The 17,923-nt window shown below is 34.6% G+C and overlaps 1 protein-coding gene across 2 annotated transcripts in view; it reads right to left on the minus strand.

The window, feature by feature from the left end:
• kcnq1.1 (potassium voltage-gated channel, KQT-like subfamily, member 1.1) overlaps window positions 1-17,923 on the minus strand; it is an 87,717-nt gene that overhangs the window by 59,982 nt on the left and 9,812 nt on the right. For both annotated transcript variants that reach the window (XM_022665270.2, XM_022665269.2), the window contains exon 2: window positions 11,770-11,860. In XM_022665270.2, the coding sequence (XP_022520991.1) occupies window positions 11,770-11,860 (91 nt within the window). The remainder of the gene's footprint in view (window positions 1-11,769; window positions 11,861-17,923) is intronic.

Genomic DNA, 17,923 nt, shown 5'->3' on the forward strand with positions numbered 1-17,923 from the left:
CTTGTTGACTAATGTTCTATAAGTAAGTCAAGTCAAGTAGTTGTATTGTCAGTACTGCATATGTACAGGACATACAGAGAATTGAAATTACGTTACTCTCCTTCCCAATTTTACAGCAAGTACAGATAATAGATATAATAAAGGAGAATGGGAGACACTATGTGTACAATACAGCAGGGACACAAATAGACATACATGAGACAAAAACAAGGTGCAGTGGTGTGGGGGAGAAATAGATATATAAATATAAGTAAAAAAGAAATATATATATATATATACATATATAAAAGAGTGGGAGACACTATATGTACAATACAACAAGAACACACAATAAACATACGTAAGACGGAAGACAATAGTGCAAAATTGATGGTGATTGAGATGGAATGACAGTATAAATAGTATATAACTAGGGGTGTCACGATCTCGATATTTTATCGAAATCGAATCGAAATGAGGTCATGGTCTCGAGTATCGAAGTCAAAAAGAGGATCGACGATCCCTCCCGCGCGCGCTACGCAAATAGCGCAGCGCGCTACGCAAATAGCGCAGCGCGCTACGCAAATGGCGCGGCAGCAACACAGCGCATCCTATTCATTTATATAGAGAGCCGCTGCATGAGCGCAGCCCCGCCCTCAGTTCTGCTGTGTGAGAGACAGCTGCCTTTCAACCACGGAGGAGAAACTGAAAACGGATTTATAGAAATATAGACAGGGCTCTCAAGTTTTGAGTGTCGGCGGGAGTGTGATCACTGTTTTTTATCTGTCCAACGGGGGAGGGGGGGCGGGGGTTGGGCGCGCAGGTTTTGTATCTGTATCTGACGGAGGGGTGGGTGCGCGCAGGTGAGAGCGTGTGAACTCGCTGAAATGCGTGTGTCAGTGTGACTTGAGAACACTGACTATAGATCACAGTGAGGTGGATTAAAAATCTTATAATTGACTACACCTGTTGCTTTCCATTGAATTAAAAAAACATCTTTCTCTCAGATAAAGTAAACACAAGCGTGTTTCTGACTAAAATAAAAGCTTTTCAGGAGAGATATAAGTTATGTGTAAATATTTATAAGACAATACCTGACAAAATCTGTTTTAATGACGTTAATAAACATCACTGTGACAGCGCTAGTCGCAGTTTCACCACATCACTTATCTAACCAGCCTGTACTGATTTCTGCCCCCCAATAATGCTTTCAATAACCTCTAATAGCCTTTAATAGTCTTCAGTAGCCTTTAAAAGACTTACCTGGCGGCCGTGGTGTGTCCACTAAACTCCGTAGTTATAAACATCCTGAGGTTAGCAGCGCGCTAACTGACCTGTTTATAATGTAATCCGAGCAGTGCCTCCGTGTCGGCTGTTCTAACCTGCTGCTGTTAGCTGCTTGGGCTGAAAGATGAACTGTAGTGAGCTGTATTATCCGGTTAGTGGGGTTAAAACCTTTATTTGTTTACAGAAACAGTAAAAACGGACTGGCTGAGCTCTGTAGCCCGTGGCTGGGCTTGTGCTGCTGCTGCAGCTCCGACTAGTGGTTGGATGAAGAACTGCAGCTTCATGTAAGTGAGCAGTTTCACCAGCCATCCACACACAGCTCTGATAAACTGCTTGTTTTAATAGTGCACACTGTTGCTACCAAAAAAAGTCACTAGATGGCATTACCATATATATCTTAATAAATAATAATAATAATATTTATAATATTTATAATAATAATAATAATAATAATAATAATAATAAATATATTATTTAAATTTTATGAGGCATAAAATAATAACAAGAAAAAAAAACAAGAAAATCGAGAATCGAATCGAATCGTGACCCTCAAATCGAAAATGAAATCGAATCGAGGATTTAGAGAATCGTGACACCCCTATATATAACAGTAGTGCAAATATGGTATATAAAAAAGTAAGGGTGATATACAGTACCAGTCCAAGTACAAGTATAAGTTTAGACAGTCCTTTTTATTATTTTAAAATGTCCTACATATCATGCATTCATCATACCATGCTATGTGAGAAAAGACGTTAATTTCTCCCAATTCTGACTCTTCCCTCTGTCAATATGATTTGATCGAGATTATATAATATGAACAAATTGATACAGTATGCCTAAATATTGTCCTACCCCTACAGAACATCCTGTCGAGCTATAATTAAATAAAAAAATGTTAAAATCTGTAAAACTGACACCAATTAATAGAATCTTTATTAACACAGATGCCAAAAAATGTAACTCTTGCTCTTTCTTTCTGAGGGCATTCCTGATGAGTGCCAATTCCATCATAACATTTTTGATGGTCTTTGCGACTGCACTCGAAGATATTTTCAAAGTCTTGAATTTTTTTAAATGATTCAGATTGAATGACCTTCATATCTAATGCTTTTCTTGACTTTGAGTTGGGTTTTTCCTGCTTCTCATAATCTGGATTAGAACATTACTCAAATAGAGCTATTCACTGTATACTAGGGCTGCGAAGATTAGTCAATATAATCAACAATGTCGATTATTTAAATTTGTCGACTACAAATTTCATTGTCGAATAATCGTTAATTTGTAACAGTACCTCATCACAGTGCTGGGGACAAAAGCGCAAAGAGAGACTTAGTTTGCCCAAACACAACAGATTACATATTAAATCCCTAAATATCAGTACTTTCCACGTTTAAACAATATTCTGATAATTGAATGCCATTTAAATCTCATGTTCTGCTGTTTCTATCATTTTTAGAGAAATAATCATTGATTAATCGACTAATCGGAAAAATTAATCGTCAGATTAGTCGACTACCAAAATAATCATTAGTTGCAGCCCTATTGTATACCAACTCTACTTTTTCACAACTTTACAACTGATGCTCTCAAACTAATATTAAGAGGTAAGAAATTCAAGTAATTAACTCTTGACGAGTTAATTCAGCACAGCTGTTAACTAAAAAAAAGTCTGAATTCCTGAATTTCAGGTGCAAAGCTGTCATCTAAGCAAGAGGTGCTACTTTTCAATCAATCAGTAAACCTTTATTTTGACTTGGATGTACATTGAGGGCAACCCTCATTTTTAATGTAGCCGAGCATTTACAAAAACGGGGATTGACATGACAGAGAAAATAAAAGCTAAATTTATTTTTTTAGAAATAACAGTAAATAAAATATAAAAATAGATAAAAAATAATATTAGAATTAGAATAAAATTGAAATAAATAAAATTAATGATTATAATAAAGTATGGTTTAATTGATAACAAGTTAAGATCAAAAGAGAATAAGATAATACAACAAAAATGAAACTAACTTTTACATAATACAATAAAAATAAGAATATAAAAATGTAAAATAATGTATGTAAAAATAAAAATAAAATCAATAATAATAATAATCAAAATAAAAGTAATAATAATAAGAGAAAATCAAAAGAAGTTAAAAAGCAATCATTTTAATAATAATTTACTTTTAAGAATCTGAAACATAAAAACAGAACAAAAAATGAAAAACTATTATATTTAAGGTCCAAACTTACAGTACCCTGACTGGCACATAAATATCAAAATATCACAACGTCACATTTTTCCAACATTGTGCAGACCCAATACACTGTAAAAAAAAAAAAAACACATTATATTTGGTTTAGACATGAATATAGTTTGAATTTTTGGATTTTCAGGTGTAAAAAAGCCCTAAGATTACCTGTCTTGCTGCGTGTGGCGGTTAGCACTCTGTGTGGAGGTTAGCACCTCACAGGAGAACAACTGCTGTTCCTGTGACGCACAACCGCAAGACCTCCAGAGGAGTGTGATCATGCCTCGTCACACCTCGTTAGCATAAAGAGGTGGCACCTATCTCACTCCTCTCCGGGAAAGAAGGTGTTTTATCGTACGAGTTCGCGGCTTGGCGGTGCGTGTGAATCCCTAGGTGTTGAGGTTTCAGTGCAGCGAGACGTCCTGTGTGAGTTCCTGCACCTCACGCTTTCTCACAGGTGAGTCGTCGCCTCTCTCTCTCTCTGATTGGCACATGATGGAGTCACACGCTTACATCAGTCACCTTCTGGAATAGAAATGGCTTTAATGGAGCTGTCAGCGCCACACCTGATGATAAGTTATGCATAACAAATATGCAGTAGCTCTGCTGTTGTGCCCCAATAATCTGGATTCACAGCTCTGATCTACAGTTCTGTCCATTAGCATCTGATTTAACTTCCATCACCTGAGAGAACTGATTACAGGGAGTGTGAAGAAGCTCCTGATCTGCTGAGATATTGGTGTGATTCCTGTAAATACCTGTAAATACTCCTGTAAATACTCTAAATAACACCTGATTATATAACATTTCCAGTGGCAGTAGAAAGAGTAGTGGCATGAGAAAGAGTGGGACACAATATATATATATATGATGAATCCTAAAATAATCACCATTAATTCATTTTTGGGCAATAAAAACTCATGTGGAGAGTATGAATAAAGTTTTTTGTTAAGACAAAATAAAATATCAAATTTTTATAGCTTTCCTAGACTAGACCACATTCATTGAACAAATTCCAAATTGGCGATGAGATTTTTACTATAATATAAAGCTAACTTCTTATCAATCACGGCTAAAGGCTATAAATTTTGCATTGCAGTTTTTCTGGTACCACTTTAAAACAAAACTAACTTTATAAAGGGTTTATGAATGGTTTATAAAAGGGGTTCTAAATGGTTATCAACTAGGTTGCAAATACTTTAAAACTCATAAATAACAATTAATAAATATATAACAAACAACACATCCGCAGAAATGGCAACAGTGGGCTGAACATTTGCAAAATATTAATTGCACACTAATTTATACAGTAAAAACTTTCTATTCAGATCTTTCGATATTATTTTACTTTGTGTTTTCAATCAATCAGCATTAAACCTGTCACATTAATATATCTGTAAATATGTTTAACTATTTCCTATATATTAAATGCCTAAGTTGAAATAAATGACTAAGCAAACAACAAATCAATGTTATATTTTTAATTGATGTGTTGTAACTGCTCATCAATGTTTTTTAAGACATTTACAACCTAATCAATAATGATTAATAATCTATTTTATAAAACCCTTTATAAGGGTGGTCTTATTTTAAAGTGGTACTGTTTTTTTTGTCTTATTAATGTGCTTTTGACAGAAATGGCCTACCACTTGATAACCGTTTTCTGTCTTTTCAATTAACAATTTTTTAAATGTTATTACTAATTAGCATGGCTTCTCATTGGTTCTATTGCTTGACTGTATGATAATCTATCCTCTTAAACTATTTCTTATTTGTAAATAACCATAACAACTGGTCTTTGTTGAAGGCGCTGTTGCCATGTGGGTCAGCCAGACCTCTTCCTGTACCAGTTTTCTCCAGTTTCTGTTTTTTTTTGTGTTTCCTGAAGAATAAAGCTTAATTTGAATGATTTTAGAAAGGTGTTGATATTGTACTGTTTTTGTTTGCAACCCAATATCAATATGTGGTGTCAAATATGGATAATTGTATTGAAACATAGACGCTCTAAACTCCTTAAAATTTATTCCACAATTATGCTTACTACTTATTATGTTACTACTTCATGACTCCAGGAATAAGGTAAAACCTGCAGAATATTGTTTTTTTTTTACCCTCTGCAACAAAATGCTTCTGCCACTGGAAATGTTATATAATCAGGTGTTATTTAGAGTATTTACAGGAGTATTTACAGGTATTTACAGGAATCACACCAATATCTCAGCAGATCAGGAGCTTCTTCACACTCCCTGTAATCAGTTCTCTCAGGTGATGGAAGTTAAATCAGATGCTAATGGGCAGAACTGTAGATCAGAGCTGTGAATCCAGATTATTGGGGCACAACAGCAGAGCTACTGCATATTTGTAATGCATAACTTATCAGGTGTGGCGCTGACAGCTCCATTAAAGCCATTTCTATTACAGAAGGTGACTGATGTAAGCGTGTGACTCCATCATGTGCCAATCAGAGAGAGAGAGGCGACGACTCACCTGTGAGAAAGCGTGAGGTGCAGGAACTCACACAGGACATACAGCTGCACTGAAACCTCAACACCTAGAGATTCACACACCAAAAACTTAGCTAATATGGGCAATATCAATCATTTATTGTCCCTGGATTTTTTTTCATCCTCCTTCTGAGTTAATGAGTTCTCTTTATTCAGCCACACTTACTTTCATGAGTTTGATTTTTTTTCCGCATTTGTATTAGAATTTCTGGTCAGTTTATATTAAATGGTTTATGAATGTACTGTATTTAAAGCAAATGGTGGGCACTGATCATAAAAATAGCCAACTACAGCTTTGGAAAAAATAAGAGACCACTTAAAAATGAGTTCTTTTAAAAACCTCTGGAATATAATCAAGAGGAAGATGGATGATCACAAGCCACCAAACCACCAAACTGAACTGCTTGAATTTTTACACCAGGAGTAAAGCAGCATAAAGTTATCCAAAAGCAGTGTGTAAGACTGGTGGAGGAGAACATGATGCCAAGATGCATGAAAAAAAAACTGATTAAAAACCACCAGGGTTATTCCACTAAATATTGATTATTTCTGAACTCTTAAAACTTTATGAATATGAACTTGTTGTTTTCTTCGCATTATTTTAGGGTCTGAAAGCTCTGCATTTTTGTTATTTCAGACATTTCTCATTTTCTGTAAATAAATGCTCTAAATGAGAATATTTTTATTTGTAATTTGGGAGAAATGTTGTCTGTAGTTTATAGAATAAAACAACAATGTTCATTTTACTCAAACAAACATAAACCTATAAATAGCAAAAATTCCAGAGCTGTTTGCAAACCCAACATTTCAACATCTTATTTAACAGCCATTGTTTACAGCCATTTAGAGCGCATGTGGGGGCAACAAATAACTAACTGTAAATCCACCACCTTCCAGAGATAAGGGAGCAGCGTCTGTAAGAATGGTAAGGGTGGAGGTTTTACATTTAGGTTCTTCAACCACAGACGCAGCTCCTCTTCTGTAAAAGGAAGTAATCAATTTATGTTGTGTTGGTAACTCTCCTTTTACTTCCAATTACTGTGACGTCCTGTAGGTATCTTAATATATTATACTATTTATTCTGTACATTTATGATCACTGTTGGCGTAATCTAGAGTACCAGCCAAGTTTGGGCACATTAAATTATGTGTTTTTTTTTTTTTATTATTCAGGGTTCATACACGTTTTAACCAATAGATTTCCATGATTTTTCCATGACTTTTCCAGGCCTTCAAGACAAATTTTCATGACCATACGATTTTTAAAATATCAGTGCAGACATGGACAAAAAAAACAAAAATCAATTAAACCTGAAAATCAATTAAAATTGATTACAGTAGGTCTAAAATGAATATGATAAAAATGCTGACACACAATAATAATAATAATAATAATAATAATAATAATAATAATAATAATAATAATAATAATAATAATAATAATAAATTACTGAATTAACTCTAAGTTGACGTATTTGTTGGCTCAAACTAGATTTTCTACATCGATAAACTAAAACAAAGTTTTGTAGATCAAATTTCCATGACTTTTCCAAAACTTTCTGGGTGTTTTTATTTTTCCAAAACTTATCCAGACCTGGAAATTGCTATATTCAAATTTCATGTCTTTTTCAGGTTTTTCATGATGATACATACCCTGATCATTATTTTTGCATTGTATACAAATAATAAAGTCATCCAAACTATGGGGAAAAAAAAACATATGGAATTATTTAGTTAACAAAAAAAAAAGTGTTAAACTAACCAGAATATGTTTTATATTGTAGACTCTTTAAAGTAGCACCTCTTGCTTAGATGACTATTTTAAGTAAATACTTTTAAGTTACTACATAATTCCTTATGTGTTCCTTCATAGTCTGCATGACTTCAGTATTCACTTACAACGTAAGAATAAAAGAAAAACACTAAGTGAGAAGGTGTGTCCAAACTCCAAACTTTTGACTGGTACTGTATATCAAAAGTCCACTGCCACTGATCCTGGTTCAGACCAGAGAGCGGTTTCAGTGGTTTAACCCTCTCTAGTATGGCAGCAAAGTGCATGGTTTCAGCCTTTGTTCAGCGCAACAGCTGTGAGGCGAATACAGAGAACCTCATTAAAGCAGGGAGCGCCTGGAGGGAGGGAGGGTTGGGTTGGGGTGAGGGGGGGTGTTAGAGGGGTTCAGGTTTACACATCTACTTCCTGTGAGAAACGATGTCCTTGTACATGAGGTCCTACATTTATTTTCATTGATGATCTGAAACACTGTTAAAAACCCTAATCTGATAAAACTGAGGAAATTGTAATTGGAGCAAAGTCCATTTGCTTGTCTATTGATGGTTCTAGTTAGGTGTGTAGGATATGGACAGAAAAATCTGAAGTGCAGTAATGCTTTTATTAATATTGAGAAGATCACTATCCCTCTATACCGAAAACAATGCATACTAGGCGAAACAATAGCAATCAGAACAAAGCAATTACTGAAAAAATGTGTTAACAGATCACATATCCATGGGACAAATATTTGCTTCAGCCAAATATAAAAATCACTAAATACACTTAAATCTAGACACCCATCACTAACATCCTCCAACAGTAATCACCAAACAAAATCAACTCCACCATGAGAAAAGATAAACTGATATCAACCGAGGCTCCACAGGCTTTGACTCTCTCGTGGGCCGGGAGATTCTCCGCTCAGCCCTCCACCAGATTAAAGGAAAGACAGGTTTCCAATAATATAGTGGAGTTAAAAGTATGTAAAAATGCACCAAAAACAGAAATACCTAATTCAACCTATTTAATTAGAGCAATTCATTATATTTCCTTTGTTAATGTGCACTTAGACAATAAAACTTTCACTCTAGATTGCACAGTGAGGTAAATATGTTGATGTGATCTACATTCAGGCTCTACTTCTAAAGATTCATTCACACTTTATTTCTTAAATGCAGATTCATTCATTCATTAATTCATTCATTCATCCTCGGTCTCTGTATAAAATAAATTAGGTTGGCAGGCCTGAAGAGGATTTTATCCACAGCATGTGATACCATCAGTCAAGAAACTGTGAGAATTTTATGTCCATTATTCTTAAAAAGAACCCTTAAAAATCAGAACTGAATCCAGCCATATGCTTAAGCAAGAGATTTGTAGATGTATAGATTTATAGATGTAACGCTGCTGTTTCTTTTTTTTGTAATAAAGTGCTACAAACAAAATGCTAATTTTAGTTTGTTCCAACTTGATCCAAATAGATGGAGTCTCTCATGGGGACGGTATGAGAATGAGATTACTCATTTCAGCTGTTAAATAAATATGCTGTGTGAGAATAATTATCACCTTTATTTTTAAATTTTTTGGTTACAATTATAAAAAAGGTATTGAAAAAAAAGTAATGTTTGGGTATCGGTAGCGAATTCATTAAAAAAAGTATCATATCAGTATCTGTATCAAATATTTTAAAACGATACCCAGCCCTAGTTCCACATATATAAGAAAATCGAATTATAAATACAGGATTGTGAGCACAGTGCATCGTTACACCCCTAATTATTATTGATGTTTGATGGCAGACAGGAACACCTGCTACAGGCTGGCGTAATCTCCGGGCCTCTCCAACAACAAGCACCGGTCCGGCTAATCCACGGATCTCTTCTCCAGCATCCAGCGCTGGAGGCCACGGCATTAACTTGTGATGCGAGGCCTCGCCTAATGAGCGCATCGCATAGCTTTAATCCCATTATCCAGTGGCCGGACTGACCTCTGACCTCCAGCGCCCAGCCATTACACATATAATCTGCAGCCCCTGCTTTTCCCTTTTCCCTGCCAGCCTGGACTGATTGATTCTCTCCCTCTACTGCTTCTGTCTCCTCCCCTCCCGATCTGTAGCAGCGTAGATTAATACAATAACAACAGCAGCAGCAGCAGCAGCAGAAGCCATGTGACTGTGAGGATGGCTAACGCTAATGCTAATGCTAGCATATGGCCTAAAATAACTGGACCGTGCAAACAAGCGACTGAGCAAGCAAGCCAGCCAGCCGTAGTCTTAACTATATAGTATTGATTATCTACTGATTATCATTCGATACGGTCACTCACAAGGGTCACTGACTATGAATGCATTCAAGTTCTACACTAATTACTTCTGTAGGTATATCACAGGTTGTGATTGGAAAATTGATCAGAATCAGAATGAGAACCGGATCTCTGTTTAAATTAATTAAGCTGAATAAACAGACTAATCAATAGTCTGGAAATTAACATACAACTCACTCAAACATCTAAACATCTGCACACAGTCAATAATAAACCAAATAATAATAATAATAATAATAATAATAATAATAATAATAATAAACATCTTAAAACATTTTGGACACACCTTCTCATTCAACGGAATAAAGAAAGAAACAAAAATTAATAGAACTAGAACTTGAAAAGGCTAGAATGGTTAACAGCTTAAAAAGTTCCAGGCATGTGCTATGTGGGATGCTATGGTATTGCTCAGGCATCTCAGGTGGTTGATATGATACTGCTAAGTAGTTGCCATGGTATTCAAGTTGGTTGCTGTGGTGTCTTTGTTGTTGCTAGGCTCTTGCTAGGTGGCAGCTACCAATGTTGCTAAGCGGTTGATATGGTGTTGCTAAGTGGTTGCTATGGTATCCAAGCTGTTGGAGCTGTGGAGTAGCTACATTGTAGAAATGAAAACGATGAAAGAGGGACACATATGGAATTATGGTTATGGTTTCTCTAACACTTTTTGTTTGCTAAATAATCTTTAATATAAAATTTACAGTGTAAAATAATAATCACAAGAAGACAATCCAAAAAGTGTGTCCAAACTATGGAATGGACTGGTACTGTATTTTATATAAATAACACAAGCAGTTTTATAATTGATCATGGTATTATGTCTATAAAACTCCATAAACAATAATGATAATACTTATAATAACACTCTCTCTATAGCTCTACACATGCCATATTATTATAAACAGCACTAGAAATGTTAACACGTATCTGGAAACTTTTAACTCTATGAATTTGTTCAAAGCAAATGGGGCTATGAATATTTATAAATATGCATATTACTTTACATAGCCATTAATGCTTATTATTCATCATATGAATATAAAAAAAAAACACTATGGGTAAAGTTGCCGACTTAAAAAACACATAAAATATTACTTTTAAGCATACAATATTTATAAATGGGATTATAAAATTATGGCTATGTAATATTTTATTACATTAGTATGTTCTAAACTCAGCTTTTGATGCATTATGAACACAATTACTATGTTATGCATGATGCATATAAATATTTAAAGCTTTGATTATAATACCTTATTAATGCATTATAATGTGTTTTATAATGTGTTTAATGAAATTTATTTAAAGCGTTAACATATTTACATAGTTACATAACTAACTGGGTTAGTTTAATATAATTGTCAGCCATTGTTTTAAATTTGCTAAGAATTGGCAACCAAAAAAAAATTTATTACTATCTTTATTAATTATTGTTACAAAGTATGAAACTCCTTAAAATGCTGTGCAATGACTGAATCATAAGAAAGGCTGTTTCAGGTAATTGAAATGTGTAGCACTGGCGCCACCTGGTGGTGAGAAAGCACCTCAACCCAGCTGCTGTTCATGTTTAACAAGCACACGTGGACTACAACAATAACAGCAGCAGCAGCAGCAACATAATAATTGACAATTATAATAATACACTGCATAATACTAATGATACTCACCACCCAGAATAGTGTATCCTGGGCTAGGGTCTGATACTCCTCAATAGTGGACAGAACGCTGAGAATCAGGCAAGACAGGACAATTAAAAACCTGCAAAAGGAATAGAAAAACATTTTATTTGCATTTTAAACTGTCTAAAGCACTGTTAAATCAAACAAACACTTGAATTTGAGGGTTTCACTGTATTAATACACTGCAAAAATGATGTTGCCAGATGAAATATACAATATGTAATATTTAGGTAAAATTGGTAGATTTATATATCCATGGAATTAACAAAGAAACAAAATAATAATAATACTATAACTAAAAAAGGCTAGAATGGTTAACAGCTTAAAAAGTTCCAGGCATGTGCTATGTGGGATGCTATGGTATTGCTCTGGCATCTCACGTGGTTGATATGATACGGCTAGGTAGTTGCCATGGTATTCAAGTTGGTTGCTGTGGTGTCTCTTTGTTGTAGCTAGGCTCTTGCTAGGTGGCAGCAACCGTGTTGCTAAGTGGTTGCTATGGTATCCAAGTTGTTGGAGCTGTGGAGTAGCTATGTGGTTGCTAGGTTGTTATTATGTGGTTGATATAAATGTTACTAGACAGCCACCATGGCATTCAAGTAGGTTGCTGTAGTGTTTCTATGTGGTTGCTATGGTTTTCAAGTTGTTTGCTGTGGTGCTGCCATGTGTTTGCTAGGCTATTGCTATGTGGTTGATATAAAATGGTACTAGTTGACTGCTATGGCATTCAAGTAGGTTGCTGTAGTGTTTCTATGTGGTTGCTATGGTTTTCAAGTTGTTTGCTGTGGTGCTGCTATGTGTTTGCTATTATGTTGTTATTATGTGGTTGATATAAATGTTACTAGATAGCCGCCATGGCATTCAAGTAGGTTGCTGTAGTGTTTCTACGTGGTTGCTTGGCTGTTGCTAGGTGGCTGCTTTGGTGTTACTAAGTGGTTGCGAAGGTATCCAAGTTCATTGCTGTGGTGGTAACAATGGTATACCAAATGGCAAAGTGGATCATGGGTAAATGCGTACAGCGTGGCAAGGTGATTGTTACAGTGTTTTAGGTAGCCCATGCTGGTTGCTAGGGTGTTGCTATGGTGTACCAGGTGGCTGTTACAGTTCCTTAGGTGGTTGCGCAAGTGTTGCAAAGTCATTGCTGTGGTACCACATGTGGTTGGTTGGGTGTTATTTCTTTATAAACCTCATTCAACGCGAAGTAATGAATGAAATATTGTGAAAATAATTGTGAAAAACTATATTATAATAATTTTAAAACTATTCAATATCAATAATAGTTTGTTTTTCTTATAATAGCAAAACAATGTAATTAAATTTTACACTTAAAAACTTTGAATTAAGAATGTTTAAAAATTAGACATGTAATTCGACTTTTAAAATGTCTTAAAATTTCACATAAATAAAACCACTGGATTTTAAACACAGCCGATATTTTGTCACACATTAATGAGCTCTACTTTGTTAAAAAAACAAACAAACAAAAAAAAAACATAATGAGCAATAGTAAAATAAGCAACATTTATCGAGGTTATGTCTATATATTGTACAATAAAACAATAATGTAATTAACGTAATGAACCCTAATAGATAGAGTAAAATTTAAAGGTTTATAGGCTCAGAATTATTGTTACTCACTGACGGCCTCTGCTGGACTAAACATCCAATAAAAGCTTTATATCCCAAATCCTTTCTTTAGGAACTACAGAAAACAGCAAAAGGTCAAAAACAGGCTTAAAGTAAAAAGACGGCTCAGACTGACTGACTCAATCTGTGGAATAAAGAAATTAATTCTGCATATAATCACCTGTATGTAACGGATGCTTCCATATTAAAGGCTGCTGACAGCCTGTCTGCTAAACACTGCCAAGGACAGTGCTTACCCTCAGGCAGTTCAGACTCACGTTACACATCACCTTAAACACTAAAATTCTCTGCATTGATTCAATAAACACTTAGCTTAATGCCAAAACATCTCATCATCATCTCATTGTCATGGTCAAAAAGATCATAAAAAGAGAATAGTAACACAGTGTTAAAATCTGGGAACCTAAGGATTTTGGAATTAAATAAACCAAAGGAAAACTATAAAAGAAATACTCAATTCTGGCATCAGCACATGAATCTTAACAACTAACTAATAAATAATAGAACCTACATAACTATATGAAAAAAAGGATGTAGAGACCCTTTGTGGCTATAATATTGTGACATTTCCCTGGTAGCAATACCACTTGTAAACGTTGTAATTTTTCGACTTTATTCTTAAAATGTGTACAGTACATTTTTTTTTTCCGTAAAATGATTGCAACATTATTCTTAAAATATTAGGACTTTATTCCCAATATATTATCGGTTTCTTTCAAAAATTAACATATCACTTTATTCCCAAAATAATATGACTTGTCGCCTTATAAACAGTGCCCTTGAGAAATGTGTTGTCTCTAAAAACTCAGACTTTATTATTGAAATATTACACTTTATTTACAAGATATTGTCACTATATTCTCGAAATCTCTCAACTTTGTATTATGACTTTATTCTTGGACTATTCTGACGTTATCCTTAAAATAGTTCGACCTTATCCTTAAAATATTACAGTTTTATTCATTAAATATTACAACTTTATTTTTTTAAATATCACAATTTTATTATCAAAGTAATTACAATTTTATTGTAGAACACTGTGATTTAATTCTTGAAGTATTATGTTATGCTAGAAGTAATTTACGACTTTATTCCCCAAGGAATTACGAGTTTATCCTTAAAATATTACGATTTTATTCTTAAAGTAATTATAATTTTATTGTAGAAACATTACGATTTTATTTTTGAAATCTTACGGCGATAAGCTAGAAGTAATTACGACTTTATTCTCAAACTATTTATGACTTTATCCTTACTATATTTCGATTTTTTTCACAGAGAAATTCTGATTTTAATCTCCAAGTCCACTGTTTTCATTTTTATTAACAGTGGCTGTAAAATGTACTGCATTAAACAGGCAGTTTAGAAAGGTCAGGAGGTTAAGCCGTAGATTATACAGACTCGATTTGCACAGCAAGGGGGTTATATACAGGCTTTCCCTTCTGAAGATCTCACCGGAAGACCTGAATCTCGGTTCTGAAACTGCGGTTTTGAGACTTGAGCGTGCAGTATCTCCACTGGAACTCAAACTAAAACTGCTTCACCTTTCAAGTTCGAGATGAAGGAAAGTCATTCACTCTACAGGAGTTTCAGGAACTACAGATCCACAGAGCACGTTCACTTTTATTTGCAGCAGCAGCTCAGTTCAAAGAACTGCGTTTTCTGACGCTTCTGGACGCAGCGGTAGCTACCATTGTTTACCGTAAGACTGTAGATAATGCAGAAGATATTGCCTCACTTGACTCGTCTCCAGCAGCAAAGCAGAGCTAGTTCCACATTCTGAGCATTACTATACCCCCTGTGGAGCTTTGTGTTGCAGTTACGTCTAAAAACACGTCTATATCTTTTTTTTGTGAGGTTTTGTATTAATACACAGCAGTGCATTCACTTTTTGTGCTGCTAGTAAGATTGTGTTTGGATGTATACTCATTAACCAAAAAATACGCACCAAGAAGCTTTTAGATTACGGAAAACAATCAGGCCTGTCACAATAATTGCAATATCAATTTATCGTACAATAAATGAAAATGACCTCAATATTTTTTTAATAATAGTGATTAGGGGAAGGCGATATGGCCCAAAAATAATATCACGATATGTCATGGTATTTTTGCGATACGATATTCTTGGCGATATGACAAAACATTCAATTAAAACAAATATTTCAAGAATACACTACTGCAACAGAATGAAAATTTAATTTTAATATTGTATACAATATGATATGGCACACCCCTAACAGAGATATTTTCATCAGTCAATGATCCAGAATGTCGTGATACTAATACTGCAAATATTTCAATATATATCCAGTATTAAAGTAAAATAAATGTTACTGAACAGATATAATCTGTCTCTAGCAGATATTTAAAGGGAAATGAGAACAGTGCGAATCTTCCATTTGTTAAAAACAGTAAAAAAAAAGAAAAAAAAAAAGTACTATCCTGATGTGTTAATTAGGGGCGGATGATGTGGCACAATATTTTAGGGTATAATATCATTTACGATATTCAAAAAAGTTATTGGGTTTATATAAAGTTATAAAGTTAATCGTCTATTGTGTTTATTTGTATGTTTGTTCTCACATATAACAGTGAACAGTAGTTTAGCCAGTCATACTTCAATACCTGACTCCATACACAGAGTGTGGACTAAAGTAGGTGAAGAAATAAGTATATAATTCCCAAACTAATTATAATAAATGATTAAAAAGTTTTGCTGTTGTGTATAAAAGTGTATAATTTCTTTTTTATGCTATTCTGTTATCGTTATGTCAGTGACATTTAATAGTCTTAAAAATACAAATAATATTGTGTATCGCAATAATTTCTGGGACAATATATGTCCACAAAAAATTCTTATCGTGACATGCCTAACAATAACACACTAAAACATCAACCTACCCTTATTAATATTTAATAGGGCAGCAGCAACTACTTCTTCATAGGGTTGTTGCTACTTCCCAGGTTCAGTTTCTGTAAGTTCTTGTATTACACCACATTTCTCCTAATGAACAGCCACATGTTCTACTATGTCTCTGTATTCTTTGCATCTATATCTGCTTTCCATTTTGGTTCTTTTGACAGGTTTTCATCTCCATTAACACATCCAGGTGAGAGAAATGGGGAGAATGTGTTTGTAGTGTTAACACCTAAAAACTCAAAAAAAAAAAAAAAAAAAAGGTATCACGTTCATAAATTAAACACTGCTGCTGCATTTTCTGTAAAAAATGCACAGAGTAGTCAGAATCTCATTACAGTGACACCTGTCAAGCAGTGTGATCTTCTGAAAATGAATATTTTCAGTTGCCAATGGTTTGGTATCTCCCTAGCAGAAACATAAAAATAAAATTCTTGAACACTCATTTTCTATGTTAAAGTGACTACATTGCAATGAACTTGCGAATATTACTCCTTAAGAGCTTCTGTCCTAAATTTAGTCCTCTGTGAAGTTGTCATGGTGACTAAACAGACAAGATAAGGATGCATCTGTAATATGGCCTCTGATTGCCTCATCAACTACAACAGCTTGCTGAGAGCTGGATGTAAGTTTATTTTCTATACACTTACAATTATATACACTGTACAGAGCTTCACCTATAACTTGACACATAAAACATTTGGTTTGGTCTGGTTTAAATTAGATCAGATCCTACATCATTTTTACCTTTTTTTATTTTTGAGGTTCTATCTTTCACCCCGCCAACAGTCTATTTTCAATCCTTTCATCTTTGTCATTTAAATAGCAACAGTGCTTCTGAATATATCTACTAGGGTTGCAACGGTATGAGATTTTCACGGTATGATAACCGTCTCGGAAAATACCGCGGTATCACGGTTATCACGGTATCACAGTTTGTTACATATATTATTAAACTGACCCTTAAAGAAATTACAACAAAGGTTTTTTGTTCAATTAACTATTTATTGTAGAAACTACAACATCAGGTGAAGGAAACCATGTTTTTCCACTACTCTTAAGGGCATTAAGAGTGTATATATATATAAAAAAAAGTTGGTATATAACCAGATACTGCAGAAAGAGGGGATTTATTTCTGACATGATCCTCACAATAGAGATTTCTTTTTAAGGCTTTCACTACTTAAAACCTTCAACATATGAAAAACAGGCACGTCAGAATGTGAAAATGAACGCATGTAAATGAATGGCGTCTTTCACATCCAGTCCGGCCAGGACCTTTACACGGACACGTGAATCCATCGTAGCACGCACTTCACGCCTGTACCTGCGTGCCCAAATTTCGGATAACTCGGCGCTTTTGCGGGCGCTTACCGCATGGGTTGTGCACGACTACAAAGAGGTTTTATTTAGGTTCAGATTTAAATTATAAACTGAACACATACTTTGCGCTGCACAGCGGGGTGGTGTTCTCGGAGATGGGAGAACAGGTTTGATGTATTTCCTCCTTTAGCTGTGACTACGGCCACATTGATTACAAGCTTGTTGATTACAAGATTACAAGTCTGTTTTCAGG

Source organism: Astyanax mexicanus, chromosome 23, assembly GCF_023375975.1.
Source record: "Astyanax mexicanus isolate ESR-SI-001 chromosome 23, AstMex3_surface, whole genome shotgun sequence".
In the NCBI taxonomy this organism is placed as follows: domain Eukaryota; kingdom Metazoa; phylum Chordata; class Actinopteri; order Characiformes; family Acestrorhamphidae; genus Astyanax; species Astyanax mexicanus.